The sequence below is a fragment of the Mesoplodon mirus genome (assembly GCF_964341445.2).
Source record: "Mesoplodon mirus genome assembly, chromosome: 11".
Classification (NCBI taxonomy): Eukaryota; Metazoa; Chordata; class Mammalia; order Artiodactyla; family Ziphiidae; genus Mesoplodon; species Mesoplodon mirus.
Window position 1 is genome coordinate 77,381,798 of NC_138987.1, and position 18,402 is coordinate 77,400,199.

Sequence of the window (18,402 nt, forward strand, 5' to 3'; positions counted from 1 at the left end):
TTTCTAGGGGATAAGAAAATTGGGACTCTTGGAGACTGACTTTCTAAGACGACTAGCAGTAGTGCCTGAGCCAGGCTTTGAGTCCAAATACAAGCGCGACCTTTCTTACCGTACTTCTTGCTCTTCTTTAGTTCTCAGGTGTGGTTGCCTTCACTGTATTTTCCATTGCTGTTTTGCACACTGATGTTTTAGATGTACTACTCAGCTTTACTAGAGCAGAATAAACACTGTGAACTGGATAAACTGGACCCAGTTAAGGCTGTCATAAGTTATCATTTCTTGTATGTCCTGAATATCAACAAGATGACTCCTTTTCCAATGTGAAATGTGGAAAGCCTGAGGAAATGAAGGAACAGAACATTTTGAGGAAAAAACTGATTTGAAAGTACATATTTCATTTTCAGTCTTAGTTAATGCCACTCTCTTTAGCTTCTATGCCTCCCGCCCACTACTACCATTTTAGTTTCTTGGAGATGGAAGTTTCTGGCTTCTGGTCAGAAACTTCCTAACCCCCTATTACTTTAGCTTATTATACTGATTTTTTGTTTTTAAAAAATTCTGCTTTAACTGAGAGGTCTGTCATTCTTTTAGAAAACTCTACTCAGGGCTTTTGGTTACATGTGACAGTTTAAAGGAGACTACCATACCATTGACTTTATTATACTAACAAAATACCGAAGACCTTACATTTATAAGATGTATGTACATACTCTTGCCTGTTTTTCAGGTGCTATGATGTAGAGCTCTGCCAATATAGACCCTTTTGAAGTAGAGGCATTTAATCAAAATTAACGTACTGTATTCACTTACAGATCATTTAAGTGGTTTAAGAGATATATTATTAAACTTACAGGTAGAGACTTTTGTGCACTGGGTTTTAACTCCCATTTTGTCTTTACCGTATGGACTAGATTCAATCCTGCTAACACAGACCAGCAGTTGAGCTGCTGCCAACAGATGGGGAGGACAACTGTGTGATATTCCATTTAGATGACTGAAATGTTAAATCTCAAAAAAGGCCACAGTGGCAGTGCTGGGGGTGAAAATTGCTTTCTGTAATTTGAGCTGTAATCATGCCAGTTATCCTCTGTGCTATATTTCTAGGATAATGTCATCCATTTCTATGGTGTCAACTAACCTATATACACAGATGACTCACAGTCCTTTAACTCCATCCCTTTCTCCTTCCTCTAACCCCCTGCCATAGCTTCCTCCTTCTCACCTAGCTCTTCTGTGAGAGCCAGAAGTCAGTTTCTGATGGTCACTGGAAATCTCCACTTGTATAACCCATAAGCACTCCTAGTTCAACATGTCCAAAGACAAACTCATCTTCCCTCCAAAATATAATACTCCTTCCATTTTCTCATAGGTCATCAAAGCTAGATACCCTAGAATCATTTTTGACTTCCCTTTGTTACTTTGTGTATCAGTCACAAATTTCTGATGCTTCAACCTGCGAAATGTCTCATATCTGCCCTACCTTCTTTATTCCTACTGTGCATATCCTGTTTCAGACCCATTATCTCTCTCACATTCATTCATTTATTCACTACTTATTAATTGCTTATTTTGTGTCAGGCATAGTGTGAGACTGCCTCACGATGTCTCATTTATCAAAGGTTGAATAAGGTCTCTCCTCTCTCCTTAATAGAATACAATGATAATAGTTAATATTGAGCAGGTACCATGGGCAATGTACTTATATCATTTATAGTCTTCACGGTAGCTTTTGGGAGCAGATGAGGAAACAGGCACAGAGTGGTAAGCCGTATGCAAACCATGATACTACAACAAGACAATACAGCTCGCTCAAATTCTACCTTAAACAAGGTGAATGTGTTAATAAATATAGACATCCTCTCATATTGTGCATAGTAGTAAAAAAAAGGGACTCATAAACAACGAGCCATTTCTAAGTTAAAGATATAGATTAGGGAAAGCAACTTTAAAACAGTTGCAAAGAAATCTAAGAGCAGAATCGGATGCTTGTTTGTTTTTTTTTTTGTTTTCCTGTTGTCTCAGACATCACTAATTTGACAGCATTATTTTTGGGTAACTTGTCTTCACTGAGTCTTTTCAAAGCATACAAAGTTTTCATGGGAACATCATCTCTTTCTTAAATTATATATTTTGTAAGTTAAAGTTTATTTTTTGAGATAATTATAGATTCTCATGTAGTTGTAAGAAATAATACAGATGGGTCCTGTGTACCCTTTATCCAATTTCCTTCAATGGTAACATCTTGCAAAACTATATATATATATTTATATATATATATATTACAGTGTCAGATACCAGAGAGAGGTTTTAAGATAACTAAAACTGTCTCTTGCATAGGTCAAATGCACATATCTTAGATACCAACTAAGGGATTCGTGTTCATTTTTTGTTGGCAGTTTCAGTAGGGAAAATGAAGGCAGAAGCCTAGGAATAGCTGACTGAAGCACAAATAGGAAGTAAGGAAGTAGAGACAAGGAATGAAGACCCTTCCTTGGAAAAGAATGAACGTTAGTTAGTGAGCATTACTGAAAAAGATTGTTTTTTAACTGGGGGAAATATTTTTAGGCTGAGGTTGAATCAGTGGAGAGAAAGGTTGAAACTATAGGAAAGAGTTTTACAAATTGTCAACCATAAGTGTGTAATAAGACTCAAAATTTATTTTAATGAATAATATATAGAATAGAGATTTATGGAGCAAGGTCCCAGAGGAAATGGGAGAAGACTGGGTTCAGATTGGAGGCAAGGAAGTAAAGAGGGGTAAACAGATTAATTTGTGTTTGAGTGATTTGAACCTAGTGGTTTTGTTCATCTTTGCAGAGCTCTGTGGAAAGAGGTAGGGAGTTTGAGAAGAGTCTTGAGGGTGGGAACAGTTGCTGAGATGCTGAAGGTGGTGCTGAGCAAAGGAAAGGAAAAGGATTGTTGAGCCTAAGGAAAGAACACATTTGTAGTGGTGTCGGTTTGCACAGTGGGTCAAGGGTAGACTTGAGAAGTTAAATTGGGAGTTTATTAGCAGAGAAGGAGGTGTAGTCATGAATGAATAGACTAAGGAAGGGCTGAAAAGTGACTGAGTTGGAAAACCATTATAGAGTTATTGAGGGAGACAGCGATGGAAGAGAAGGTCCTAAATTGAAAAGAGGATATTGGAGTTAAGATTTCAGAGGTCAAGGCATTTTAGATTCATGTGGTCCAAGAGAGTGGGATAAAGAAATAGTGTGAAGATGAAAGGCACTATGATTCATAAAAATTTGGAGTGCTAAGGAGTTTGTATTTTATCTTGAAGTTGATGGGAAATCATCAAGGAAGGGACATGACAGTATTAACCTTTAAGAAACACTACTCTGATGGAAATGTAGAGAATGGGAAAAACTGGAAGCAACCAGAGACATATTGCTAGGCACTTTTGCACCCAGCTGAAGGGCGTGGTCCCATTTACAGCCCCTGTAGAGGGGAGAGCTTTCAGGCAGCTAAGTTTTCCACCACAAAGTTTCTACCCTCTTGATTGAACCCAGTTAGCTGAACCAATCTGTCTTAATTACCTGCTCCAGGAAAGATCACACCCCTTCAGATGTATTTTGCCCACAGCCATCTTCTTTCCAAATGTAATTAAACTCTCTTTTTCTGGGTTAACCTCAGGAACAACTAGCTCCTTAATATTTTTATGCCATTGAAATTTTGGGGCCAGATATGGCCACAGTGGGTGGGGACAGTATACCCTTTCTTGTCTTTCACTACTTTTCTAAGAAGATCTGGAAATATTTCAGAAACCCTCAGGCATAGAGTTAGTTTCTCTGATCTGGAACAGTTACTTTCTAAGTATATTTTTTCTGTTTACATTTGTCTCTTCTATCACATTGTAAGTTCCTACATAGTAACCTGCATCGAATTCATTTTGTTATAATGTAGTGCCTAAGTATCGTAGTACTCTGGCCCAAAAATACACGTTTAAAAAACGTTCAGTGAGGGACTTCCCTGGCGGTGCAGTGGTTAAGAATCCGCCTGCCAATGCAGGGGACACAGGTTCGAGCCCTGGTCTGGGAGGACCCCACAGGCCGCAGAGCAACTAAGCCCCAAGCGCCACAACTAATGAGCCTGAGCTCTAGAGCCCGCGTGCCTAGAGCCCACCCAACGCAGCCAAAAATAAATAAATAAGAAAAAACAAAACAAAAAAACCCCGTTCAGTGAATGAATGAGTGAATGAAAGAATGATGGCTCCCACAGACTGAGGGAGCCTGGTTCTCCTGTGGGCTAGATGATCTCAAGGTCCCAACAAGTCTGCCCTGGAACAGGCTCAGTTGTAATGCCCAAAGAGTGCTCAGACTAACAAAAAGTGCTACGCCATCCATATATGCTTAATTTGGATGTAGCTGTAAAGAGACCTAGCTAGCTCGTTTCCGGATCTCCGAAGAGGCGGGAGGCTCTTTTCCGTATGGTAGCAAGACTGCCGCCGGAGGCAGTGAAACCGGTTTCCCTCCGGGAAAGAAGCCGAGACTACTTTCCGTACAGTAGCATGGTGGCCGCCAGCGGGGGCGGCCATAGCATCACGCCCGGGGGGAAGAGGCCGCCGTAAAGGAGGCGCCGCTTCCTCTTCTTACTTCTCCCGCCTCCCAACGGCTGTCGTAAAAGGGTGAATGGAGAGCGAGTTGTTGGGGGTTGAAAGGGAGGACAGGGGGCGCGGAGTCAGAGTGGCGCAGCAAGTGGCTGCAGGTGGCGACGGTGGCGGGGGGTGGGGAGTGAGGTAGTGCAAGGGTCGCGGAGGAGGAGGCTGAGAGGGTCAAAAGAAAAACTAAAGCTGCAGCCTGGCCTACTGGTCCGGGGGCCGCGGAGCCCCCGCCCGGGAAAATGGACCTCAACCGGATCATCCAGGCGCTGAAGGGCACCATCGACCCGAAGCTGCGGATTGCGGCTGAGAATGAACTCAACCAGGTAAGGAGCAGGCCTGCGGCGCCCCCCGCCGGCTCGCCGGACTCTCCCTCCTCGGCGCCCCTGATCTCCACCCCCACCCGGGCCCCGGGCCCCGGGCCCCGGGCCCCAGACCCCGACGCGTCTCTCGGCCGGTTCCACCCTCGCCCCAGCCCCCGCCCCGGGGTCCAGTGGCGCCGCACTCCCCGGATCTTTTCCCAACGGCTCACGCACCTGTTGGCCACCTTTGCATCTTTTCATGTCGTTTTCCTTCCCCAGTGCAGTTTGTTCACCCTGCCTGCTCCGCAAAAAGAAGCTTTGCTAGTGTTTTCGGGATGTGATTTCTTTTCCTTAAGTACGCTGACTTGGTGGGAAAATTCACTTAAAATTCAAATCTGAGTTCAGCTTTTCTGCAGACCCAGCCCTTTTTAGGTGTTGCTGTGGGAAACCCTGCCCATCGCCTGCTTCTGTGGGGTTGGCAGGACCGTTTAGACACTGATTGGCAGAGTTCTGTTGGAGCGTTGGAGAAATGCTGTTGGGAGAGTGCTCTGGGAAGAACAGGCAATTTTTATGGTGTTAGTGCTTTGCGAAAGACTCGCCGAGTAGTAAGTGATGGTAGGGATTTCTTATAAACGGTAAAATGTGTGAGACTTTCTTTCATCCCCCATCGTCTATTCTTACTAACTAGCCTTGACCATGTTCCAGCGATACTACCGACATTTCCAAATTTAATGATCGCAAACTCTAGCTTGTATTTTACTCCTCACCTGTAAGAATGAATCAGAGACCTCTCACTAAAAAGTACGAATTAAGGTCCACCCCCGGGATAGATTGACAGCTGTCTGAGGTTTCAGTAATCCTTAAAATGTAAAGGAATATACCTAAATTAGTGGTTCTCAAAGTGTTGCCCAGGGTAAGCAACATCAACATCGTTTGGGAACTTGTTAGAAATGCAAATTATGGGGCTTCACTCTAGACTTAAAGAATTAGAAACTCTGGGGATGGGGCCCAGTTATGTTTTAATTAGCTAGCTAGGTGATTCTGTGCTTTCTAAAGTGTGAGAACGACTGTCCTAAGTAAATGTTTCTGTAGGAGTTCACTTAGGTTTTCCCTGGTTGGAGTTGACTTTAAAGTGCACATATCCATTGTGAATCTCTGAAAGGGATTATTTTAATGGAAAATCTGGGTGGAGTAAGTGTGAATCCAGGATTTCCAAGAGATAAGAGGGAGAGTGAAGACACTGACTCTGGAGGGAAGGTTGAGCTGAACTGAAGCCCAAAGGGAATGCACTGGTGCTTCAAAGAGAAAAGGATTCTCACTCAGAATAGGGGAAAGTTAAAGTCAGTACCTGTCCCAGGCTTTGCAGAGTAAAAGTACTATATGTTGCTTGGCTAGAAGAGTAGTAATCCAGGCATTGGTTAGGAGGAACAAAGCAAGAGCTGAACTTGCAATCTACCAGTATGAACAGGGGAGTTAGCCTGTTTCTCTTCACAATGAGGCCAGACGTTATACTGATAGTGTTGACAGGGATTATGTCTTTGCTATCACGTTGTACTACCCTGCCTCTGTTAGCCTACCCTTGCTTTGTTTCTGAGTCATCAGCATGTAAGTGCAGTTGAACTTATAGAAGTGGAAAAGGTAGGTAGGAAAGCCTACAGAACTGCAAGAGACGTTTAGGATCCAATTCTACCCTTTTCTTCGTGGTATTTCAATCCAAATCCATTCCAACCTCACTGTGCCCTGCCCCATATCCACCCAACTCATCACAGACCACAATTTCCTCTGCAACTTCTAAAAGTAGCTTATTGCTATGTCACTCATTTAGCATTTATATTTAGTATAATGCTTTGGATTGTAATATGCTCTAAGTATTTTTTTGAATTGTAAGTAGAAGACCAAAGTATCATGTCACATAACCTTTTAGTAAAACATGGTTTTAATGTCGGATTTTGTATGCTTTATCCTTTACCACCACTGTAACCTCTTTTTTTGTTGAATAAACAGGTGGGTAATCTACCATAAATGATTAGGGTCCAGCTCATTTAATATTTTAGTCTAGGTCCCCCCACGATAAATATTCTCTGCATAGGAAATAGGGGCAGTTTCTACAGTGCACTGATTGATTTGTCAGTTGCCATTTAGAAGAGTAGGCAGTTTCAGAACATAACGGCCTGTGTTCCAAACGATAAATTCTTTTGCACCTAGATTTTTTTTGTGTGTGTGTGTGGTACGCGGGCTTCTCACTGCTGTGGCCTCTCCCGTTGCGGGGCACAGGCTCCGGACGCGCAGGCTCAGCGGCCATGGCTCACGGGCCCAGCCGCTCCGCGGCATGTGGGATCTTCCCGGACCAGGGCACGAAGCCGCGTCCCCTGAATCGGCAGGCGGACTCTCAACCACTGCGCCAACAGGGAAGCCCCAAAGGATAAATTCTTATTTGGAACTATATTTTTCTGTAGCCAACATCTTTCTGTTACCAGAAAGATGACTGCTGTATCTGATACTGTTTCTCTGGAAAAATGTGTTTTCAGTTTTATTGGAGGATATTAAGAATGGATCCTGTACACATTTATCATTGTCTTTAAACCCAAAAGTCCCTTTAGCAGCAGCATAGGGAAGTAGGAATGGGTAGATATCTTTTTCCAGTAACTCATCCAGAAAGGTGCCTTCTTTTAATAAATCATGGCTTCAAAAGGGAAATCAAGATATTTACTTTCATTGCCACGCTTTGGAATCTCTCCTTTTCCATGCATCTGTATGTATCATTTTTATTGTCGTTTAAGAGAGTTTGTGGGGCTTCCCTGGTGGCGCAGTGGTTGAGAGTCCGCCTGCCGATGCAGGGGACACGGGTTCGTGCCCCGGTCCAGGAGGATCCCACATACCGCGGAGCGGGTGGGCCCGTGAGCCATGGCCGCTGAGCCTGCGCGTCCGGAGCCTGTGGTGAAGAAGTGAACCAGATGAAGAACTGGGAGAGGAAGAAAGGGAAAAGCAAATTCAGTAAAGGCCTTCAACTTGGAGTGTTGGAGGACTGGAAAAGTTAATGTTGAGGGAGCAATGAGGCAGAGTGGGAAAACGTCAGGTTTTTTGCTTTAAATGAATTCTCATAAAATGCAGAATTTAGCTAAGCAAGGAAACTTTATTTTCAGAAAACTTCACAGGTATGAACCAAAATCCTCAAGAAATCATTGAGAGATAGTATTATTATTTTTTAGAAACTTGAAGCCCAGGATAGAAAAGGAAATTGGATAAATATTTGTAAGGAAAGCCGTATGAGAATATATCTGAATTTACCACTGAATGTCTTAGCTGGTCAAATTAATGTTGATTGAATCAAGGCTGAAAGAAGACAAAAAGTTGCAGAAGTTCTCTGAAATGTCAACCAGTTGTAAAAAGAGGAGTTCCAAAATGTGTACAATGGCAACAGTGTTGAAATAAAGTCTCCACTATAACTACTTCCAAATAAGTAGTATTAATCTAAGTGTAAAGGTTATTTTGTACTTACGTATAAAAAGTAAACTATGTAGATTAGAACTAGCAATATATATGTTTCAATCATTGATTCACTACAGGATCTTACAGTATCTCAAAAGTTATAAATGTGAGTTATTTCACAAGAATGTAAATATAGAAGGTGAGACTGAGCTAAATCTGTTTTAATTTTGACTCCTGTAAACTGCTATTAAAAGAAATCTGTTTTCTTAAAAACTACTTTAAATTTCTGGTGGTTTCAATTTACTTTATATACAACAGATGTAAGATTTCGAGGTTTATACAGGATGAAAGGAAGAGCAATTATAAGATAATTTAAAATTTTACTGAAGGATATGGAAAGACTTGGGAAGCATAATGTTCCTGGATGGAAAGAAGCAATATTTTAAAGATGCCAGTTTTCTCCAAATTTTTGGTTAAACATTTATCTTTTTTTTTTAATATGTATTTATTTGGTTGCACCGGGTCTTCGTTGTGGCAGGCGGGCTCCTTAGTTGTGGCACACAGGCTCCTTAGTTGTGGCATGTGAACTCTTAGTTGCGGCATGCATGTGGGATCTAATTCTCTGACCAGGGATCGAACCCTGGCCCCCGGCATTGGGAGCGTGGAGTCTTAACCACTGTGCCACCAGGGAAGTCCCTGAACATTTATCTTAATAAATGCTATAACAAATAATAGGAAAGGTGATAAATTTAAAAAATGGAGTGGTATGCATAAACCTAGTGGTGTACTGAAAGGGATGCACCATAGATCCAGGCTCCTGGGAGGAAGTAAGGAGAAAAGACTCTGTGTCATGGTCTGGCTTTAGCCTCACTGAGTATGAGTCTTTTCTGGGAATGTCAGTGGGCAAGGCCAAGTGTAAGCTCTGGGAATGTGGCAGGCCTGTACTAGACAGGTACTAGGTCCAGGTACTAGACATCTGGAGGGTATATGATCAGAAGGAATAGGCTGCTCTCTCTCTCTTTTTTTTTTTGCTTCTAAAGTTACCATGGCCAAACTCAGGAATAGGTCAAAGTAGAACACGTCTATGGGGAGAAATGGCCCAGGCAGCAGGCAGTTCATCAGCACAGGCTCACTTAGGCATTGTTAAGTTTAAAAGATGCTCTGGCAACAGAGAGCAGCTGGTGATGACAGCTCTCAACACTGTCTTGTGAAGCACACTGTTCCAGTCTGGGCTGGTTCCTCTCTATAGCTCATGCACAGCCATTGTCCATTTTCTGTGTTGGATCTCTTGTTTTCTGTAGCCCATGTTTTCCTGTTTGTCAAAAATACCGTAAACAAAATTGAAGCATAAATAAGCTGGAAACAAACACTTGCAATGTATAAGTCAAATAAAAATTTGAGATTAAATTCATAAAATAGCTCCTAGAATTTATTAAAAATAAAACAAATATTCCATTTACAAAAGGGTGAGGGGATAAAGGAATTTGTAGAAGAAACCAAATAGCCAACAAACAGGAAAAAAAATTCAAGCAAGAATAAATGTAATTTAAAATATGAATAAGGTTTAAAAGTTTTGAAGGAATGATAATGCTAATCCCTATATTAGATAGATGAACACACACATATTCTACTCTTGGGAGTGTAAATTGCTACACCCTTTCTGGAGAGCATTTTGACAATATATGTCCAAAAAACATAAAATTGTTCTTACTCATTTATTCATCAATTTATTCTAAGTAAATTTTTCTGACTTGGAGTATTTTAGTAATCTGCATTTGGCTTTGGAGAGTTTCTCTCACTTTAAAAGTTTTTCTTTTATTTGGACAGTAATGTATTCAGGAACAGATGCTAACAGTTATTCATTTATATTGCCCTATTTTTTTATAAAATATTTCTTTGTAATTTCAGTCTTACAAGATTATCAATTTTGCCCCCAGTTTACTTCGGATTATAGTCTCTGACCATGTGGAATTCCCAGTACGCCAGGCAGGTGAGTTGGTTTTTTTATCCTTTATAAGTTTATTTATGGGTAAAAGTAGGACTAGCGTTTTATTTCATTTCTAAATATCTGCTTTCTTTGAAAACATAGGAAACACACATGAAGTATTTCTAATGGCTTGAAAACTCACTCTCTTTTTCCCTGGAAATTTAGAGGTCCATACTGAGCTCTTAAATCTCCCATAGCTTTTTCTTTCCTCTTCTCCTTTCTAGCTTCTAGCTACAGTTCCTTTTCTCTTTAACCTTGCCATTTTTCCCTCTTAGCTTTCCCAGTTTTAATAGCTTTATCTCCCTAATTTTTAATGATTCCTGGTGGCCTTGCCTTTGGGCCCATAGATTAAGACCATGAATTTGTATATATTAATTTGGTTCCATTCATGCATCAGATCATGGAGATAAGGTTTGCACAGGTGTTCTTTTTTTTTTTTTTTTTTTTTTGTGGTACGCGGGCCTCTCACTGTTGTGGCCTCTCCCGTTGCGGAGCACAGGCTCCGGACGCGCAGGCTCAGTGGCCATGGCTCACGGGCCCAGCCGCTCTGCAACATGTGAGATCTTCCTGGACTGGGGCACGAACCCATGTCCCCTGCATTGGCAGGCGGACTCTCAACCACTGCGCCACCAGGGAAGCCCTGCACAGGTGTTCTTAACCACATGATTGGGGAGCAGGATTTTGTTATAAACATGAAACTTACTTTTGAGTCTGTGGAATCTTAGGGTAGTTCCCTGATGTTGTGTATTATTCTTCTTTTTGCTTTTTTAATGAACTGGTAATTAGAACCCAGAAGGTTAAAAAATGGAGAAAGTCTTAGAGTGTAATGAGTTCTGGAAAGAGAATAATTTCATGATAAAAGGGGTAAAATGATAATAGCTAATTTAAAAATATGTAATTGAAGAGACTTAAAGAATTATGTAAGTGATATGTACTAATAAATAATTTGGGCAATATAGAAAAATAGAAACAAAAATGTAGAAAAAAATTACCTGACATTCATCACTCAGAAATGACCGTCATTAACATTGGGTGAACGTTAGTCTTTGCATGTGTTCAGGTAGAGGGATAGATGAACAATATAGAAATGGGATTATACTGTACATGCTGATAAAAGTATTTAGTTTTAGTTGAACATAACAGAATAAAAAAGTAGGGAATCATTAAGTTTTGGAAAAATATGATTTTCTAAATGATCCATTTGTGGTTAAGAAAAACTATGGAAAAACATTCACGGTGGAATTATTTTTTTACTTTAATAAGGTTTATAAGACTTCTATGTAAGTTTTTTGAAACCACAATTCTCAATTTAATCTTTGTTTTATAAAATAGGGCTGTTTTGAAACCACATTTTGCTAAGTGGAACCTACTTTAATAACCTAAGTGTTTATAGGGCCATTGTGAATTTCCCATAAAGCTTTGTAGAAACAGTATTTTTAAAGATCTTAAAGCAATTTATTAAATTAATATGTCTTCTTTATATGACATATAAACATTACAAAAATACAGTTCATATTATTAGATTCCTCTTAATCCCACCCCCAAAGATACCTACCGTCAACTTTGGTGCATGGTTCTCTATTCTTTTTTTTCTGTAGATAGGTTGGTTTTATTAAAAAGTAACAAAAATCTGTTTGTATTACACATGCTATTTTATAATTTCCTTTTTTTTCATTTAACCTTATACCCTTGGGGCATCATTCCATGTCAGTACATGTACATATACTTCATTCTTTGTAACAGTTATTCAATATTTTTTTGAATTAGAACTGCCATAGTTTATTTAAGCAATCTGATATTAGTGGAGATTTCCTTTATTGTCCCTTTTTGTGGTTTTTGATAGAGGCAGTGCTGAAATGAACATCCTTGGACACATATCTTTGGATGCTCATGTGGATAGTTTCACAGAATATATCTTAACAAATGCAAGTGCTAGGTCAATGATATTAACAATATTAACATTTAGAATTTTGAATCTTATCACCAAGTTGCATTTACTTGCTTTTTCTATCAACAGTGCATTAGAATGCTGGGTTCCCCATGTCCTCACCAACTGTATACAACTTTAAATCTTAATAACTTAGGTAATTAAGTTTTGATATAAAATGTAAATAGCATTTAAAGGCAATTTTTTCTTCATAGTTATGTAGATTTCAAATCTGTTAGCCACATGACAGGGTTTGTCTTGGTGGTTGATCATGTCCTAATTTATTAGGACAACTTTCTACTTTAGAGCATCCATTTTATTAGACAGTCTGAAATATACTGTGTAGACTTCTACATTATCACCTAAATTTAAGTGCCATTTATAAATTTTCTGTTCTATTTAATCTATTATTAAAATACAAATGCTCCAAGAATCTGATGGTGACACCCAGACAGATAATTTATCATTTTAGCATGACATTTAAAGAAGAATGATATGATCTTTGATTTAAAAATATCAGCCTGTATAAAAAATTATGCTAATATTAAGTGGAAATACTTAGTTCTGCAAAATATTCAGTTTTTGATTATTTTGTTTGTGGGGAATTCTAAAATATTCTTGCTATTATCAAGCAAGCTCATTAGTGAATGTCCTTTATTACCTTACTGTGAAGAAATAGGAAATAAATGTAATATTTTGATATTGGCAAGCCAAACAAAATAAATTTGGATGTTTGCTCCACTGTCTTCCTTTTGATTGGTAAGCTTAATAGCATTATTAAGGTTAACCTCAGTGTTCCAGAATACAAAACCTAGAAATAAACAGAAAGTTGGCTCTGATCAGTCCAGAAGCACTTCAAGAAGCTCTTTTGTTAAAAACTAATGTGTCTTATTTGTAGGATACTCAGAATCTATTTAATCTTGTTTTAGATATAATATATACACTTTGTTACCTTATTTCCTAGCCTTTAACAGATTAAAGTAATAACAAGGGAGAGAAGGAGAGAGGGGCTACCAAATTACTATGAAAAATGGAAAAGCTTAAAAACATCAACTCAAAAAAGCACAGCATTCTGCTTCACAGAGTTTAATGGCATCCTTTCCCCTTTGAGGTTATGGAACCCAGTTGATCTGTGTAGTGGTGGCTCTGGGTCCAGAGGATAGAGCGTATGTGATGATTCATTGTGTTTGAGAAGGGGAGAAGCTTGTGTATGTTTTAAAACTAATTTCAAACTTAAGATGCTTGAAATTGTAAGTGGATTCTGCAGAAAAGCAAATTTTAATACTTAATTTCTTTATGAATGAATTAAGATGTTTGTATTTTCTTAGCTCTGGCAAATGTTAGATACTTGAATTAAATGATTAAAGGGAGATTTTTAGATTATTGATACAGTTTCAGTTATTTTTGGTATTTTTCCTTCATTATCTTTAGTAATCCATGATTGTCCATGAGAGTAATTAATATTCTCTTTTCAAATTATTCATTAAGTTCAATTTTATTTTAACTAATTGCAGATTTATTCCAACATATACAAATTTGTCAGTGTGCCTTTTATATAGGCCATCTCTTGTGGTGTCCCATAATAAAAATATTTTTTAGTTATAAAATTAATAGCCTTTAATGACTGAATTATGAGTAAGTCCATGATTTTACCATGTCTGTATCTTTGGTGTCTGAAAGTTGTTTTTTATTTTCAAGATTAGTTCCATAGGGATTAAAATGGTGTGTATAATATATTGATTTTTTGATTTTTCTTTTTGCAAAGATTAATCTCATGAAATCAGTCTGAACTGCTGACAGGTTGGACCATATTCTTAGACCATTTATTCATTTTTTTCAACAGTTTATGTATTTTTATTGCTGATGACTGTAATATTAAAAAATAAATATACTGGGATAAACGATGGTACTTAGTCCAGAGCCTGTGTGGTCTGAATTAAAAAAAGACAAAAACCCAAACTCTCTCACATACAGACACATTTTCTCCCTCTCCCTCCCTCCCTCCCTCCCTCCCTCCCTCCCTCCCTTTCACTCTCTCAAATAATTTTTGTTTTTATCCTAAAAAATGGAAATCCTAGGTGAAATTGTTTTTTTCAGACCTATGTTGAATCAAAACTAATGAAAGAGGAGCTTGTAGGATGTCAGGTTTATAATTTCATTGGGTTTCTGTTGTATTATAGCCAACATAGAACATGTTGGTTTATTCTCTGTGGTATAATGCTTTTACAAGCCAATTTAGTTTATGTTAAAATTGAGATGAAGGGAGGATTGGGTAGAGGGGAGAGGGAGAGGAAAAACTTAAGGGAAGAAAGTTATAATGCTTTGCAGGTCACCTTTCTTTATTCATATATATTATGTATATGTAAGAATATGACACCATAAGTAAGTATTTACATTCAGTGCTCAGCTGGGATGGTTAGAAAACTTCACATCCCCTATCAAAATTCTGTAGTAGTATGTTAGCTTCTTTTAGAAGTCTTTTGTTAAATGTTGATGATGATTAAAAAGAATAGGAACAGAATCACTGATTATGTGTTTTGATAGAAATAAACAGGTAAGAAATTTCCTGAGATTTTCCAAAAATATTTGAAAGCTGATGTCCTTTTCTTTATTGTTATATTTACAAGTGGCAAATATTTCAAAAGGGTTAGATAAAAATTACCAATACTATAGGTATTTCAAAATGGTAGTGCGGGATAATAGCCAGTGAAAAAAAAACAAAAATAGCAATCTCCGTGAAGGACTGTAGAATTTCATGTGTTGTCAGTTCAGTATTAGGCATTATGAACAGTATGACTCTTACGGTCTCAAAGTACATTTAGTAGAGTTTCATTTAGACCATCTTGGGTTTAGTTTAAGGACGCATACTTGAGTTCCTGGATCATTTTTCTGTCATGTAAACTCTGGAAGCTTGATTTAATGAGATGTTTTCTGCTTAGACTTGCTTTACTAGCTAAAGAGAAACTTTAAATCCTTATCCATTTTCCCTTCCCCACTTGGCTATTTATAACTGTAAGATTTTCCATTTTTGCTGGGTATCATGTTTAGCATTGAAGGGTTTAGCCTTTCATGCTCTGTAAAGCTGAATGAAAGCCATCTTTCTGATACTGCTACTTTAGCATTTTTTTTTCTCTGACTTAGCTGCCATTTACTTGAAGAACATGGTGACCCAGTACTGGCCAGACCGAGAACCTCCACCAGGAGAAGCAATATTTCCATTTAACATTCATGAAAACGATCGCCAGCAAATACGTGATAATATTGTGGAAGGAATAATTCGGTCTCCAGATTTAGTGAGGTACATTATACTGTTTCTGTATGCTTAGTAGGAAGCCCAAAATATATGAATGGGGGAGGTTGGATTTAATTGTCAGCCTCAAGTTTGTTTTTTAAAAGAGATAAAGTAATGAAGATGGGCACTCAAAGAATACAGTTTTAGTAATTTGTTTTTGAATTTGTAATTCTTTGCCTCAAAATATTTTGGAAAAAAAATTAGTTTCTATAAGTTGCCACAAGAAGAGTGGAAGCAAAAATCTAACTAAAATTGTTGTATAGATCCTTGCTATGTGAATAACCTATGTTCTTAGTTACGAGCTCTTGACTTTTTACTATCTGCTTTTCTTTTCCCTGATACAGGGAAATTGACTTCTGGGGGTTTTAACCTACCAGTTTTTGTAACACTTTACCTATCTTTTTGTTCATTTTTGTGAACTGAGCTTCTTTTCCTTTGAAGAAGACAGGATAGAGAAAATATAAACTAGAAGAATTGTCTCTGGTTTTTCAAATTTAGATTAGATGCTATAAAGCAGCATTGTCCAATAGAACTTTCTGCAGTGATGGAAATCTTTTATATCCACACTGTCTCATATTTAGCCATGTGGCATAGAAGCCAACTGAGTACTTGAAATGTGGCTAGTGTAACTGAGGAACTGAATTTTTAATTTAATTTTGATTAAATTACAGTGTGTGCATGTAGCTGGTACCTGCCCTTAGTGGATAGCAGAGGTGTAGGTCAAAAAAAATTTGCAATCTTAAAACAGAAGAAACAAATTCTTTTCACCATGAGCAAGTGATTAGGTTTCTTTTGAAAATGTGGGAGGGAAATAGATGAAATTGAGGTAGGGAAATGAAATTATTTAACTTCAAGAGATTAGATGTAACCTATCCCTGAGTGTATAATGTACATCGGCATAAGCAGAAGAAAGGGAAGAAAGTGTGAGGATAACAGTGAGGAAGGTGGACAAACATTGAACACCTCTTTGTGCAGTTGTTTGGGTAAGAAGAGAAAATAGGGGTATTGATGAAAGAAAATCATCATTCTCATTGGTTGCCCAAATGCCATCTGGCACTGGCTTCCCTGTGGTACCATCATGTGTCCATTTCTTGTCAAAATCTTTACATTTTCAAATCTCTCTGAATCTTGCAAGCAATGCTTCTACACTTTAATATATGAAAGGATGGCTGTTCATAAACATCCTTTGCTTGGCTTGGAATTGAGAAAGGATTAAGAGGGTCAACCTGAAGATGAAATTTAAAAAATGAAAAGTTTCAGTTTTATTGAATACAAATATGACTTATTTGTTGTTTAGGCACAGCTGCTGGTGGCACAAGAGGTTATCTTTATCTTTATTATGAGACAGTTCTTTGTGGCTTTGCTACTTTTATGTCCTGAAGACTTAACTGTAACTACTCTTAAAGAAATATTCTCAAAGTTTATTTAAGAGTATTGCAAAGGATCTTTTGCAATTAGATGTGGAAAAGATCCTTTGCAAGGAAAAGGCATTATTTGTTTGTTTCATTTCAGTGAAATCAAGTTATTGGCTGTTGAACTGAACACATATGTTTTTCTTGGCACTATGGAATCCTAATTTAGCTAGATTCACTCTCCATCCATTTGCAAGTGACCATGTAAGGACATACTAATAGTTGGTAGAAGAGAAATTTTTTTCCCCTCACTCTCTTTTCAATCCCAATTACAGTTGTATCCAATTGAGGAAATGATTACTGACCTAAGTGTTATGAGATCACATCCTTCATAGCTTCACTTTGTGGTTTCATTAAAGAGATTTCTTCTTTTTTTTTATGTCTTTCCTGTTGCTTTTTTCTTTATTTCTTTGGAAATAGTTCTTAGCATCCCTCTTCAGGAATTGCCAGCTAATGCTTGTTACTTCATACAAAAATTAGGATCTCAGGAAGCTGTGATAGGTGCAAAATACTGTGTGACTGGGAACTGATGATGAATGGTTCCAGGCTTTGGCTCACAGAGATGTTTCCCTCTGTTATGTAGGCCTCCATTTTACCTACTTTGACCATTTTTAGGCTAAGTTTGTCCAGTTGAAATGATAAAATACTTTTCTGGTTTTGTTTCCCCCTTAGGATATGATAACCAAAATACAAAATATAACAAGCTGGGAAATTTTACAGAGCTGGGGTAGATTCATTGTCTTTCTTTTGGAAAATTTTTTATGAATTAATTTTTTATTTTTATTTTTTGGTGTGGACCATTTTTAAAGTCTTTATTGAATTTGTTACAATATTGCCTCTGTTTTACGTTTTGGTTTTTTGGCCACAGGGCATGTGGGATCTTAGCTCCCCGACCAGGGATCAAACCCACACCCCCTGCATTGGAAGGCGAAGTCTTAACCACTGGACCACCAGGGAAGTCCCTGTATTTATTTTTAAATTCTTTATAGGACTTTATAGGTTTTTCTTTATAGGACTGCTCTTTTTCCCTCCACCGCAGATAAGTATCTATATAATGTAGGTAAATAGGAATCAGAGTGTTTTTATGTACAATATTAGAGGTCTTTGAAGCCTGATATTTATAACTACTTAGATTTTGGACTTTTTTCCCCCACTTTATAGAGTCCAGTTAACAATGTGTCTCCGTGCCATCATTAAATACGATTTCCCTGGTCACTGGCCAGCGGTAGTCGACAAGATAGACTATTACTTGCAATCACAGAGCAGTGGAAGCTGGCTTGGCAGTTTATTATGTCTGTATCAACTGGTGAAGACATATGAGTAAGTTGATTTCTATTGGCTGAAGATACCAGCCTCCTGTTACTTAGAAAGAATTACATTGCATAGAGGGGTCTGCTATGGGTGTTCTGCAGAATCAGGTTAGTTTGGGAAATGTTGGATTAAACACAGTTAAACA

General features: G+C 38.2%; 1 protein-coding gene across 2 annotated transcripts in view; it reads left to right on the forward strand.

Annotated features, from left to right (window-relative positions):
- The first annotated feature begins 4,666 nt into the window (after window positions 1–4,666).
- Window positions 4,667–18,402, forward strand: part of IPO8 (importin 8) — a 68,276-nt gene continuing 54,540 nt past the window's right edge. The window contains exons 1-4 of one of the 2 annotated variants that reach the window (XM_082636927.1): window positions 4,667–4,923; window positions 10,237–10,318; window positions 15,384–15,540; window positions 18,108–18,266. In XM_082636927.1, the coding sequence (XP_082493053.1) occupies window positions 4,840–4,923; window positions 10,237–10,318; window positions 15,384–15,540; window positions 18,108–18,266 (482 nt within the window). In that variant the 5' untranslated portion in view covers window positions 4,667–4,839. The remainder of the gene's footprint in view (window positions 4,924–10,236; window positions 10,319–15,383; window positions 15,541–18,107; window positions 18,267–18,402) is intronic. The other variant, XM_082636928.1, reaches the window with a different exon arrangement.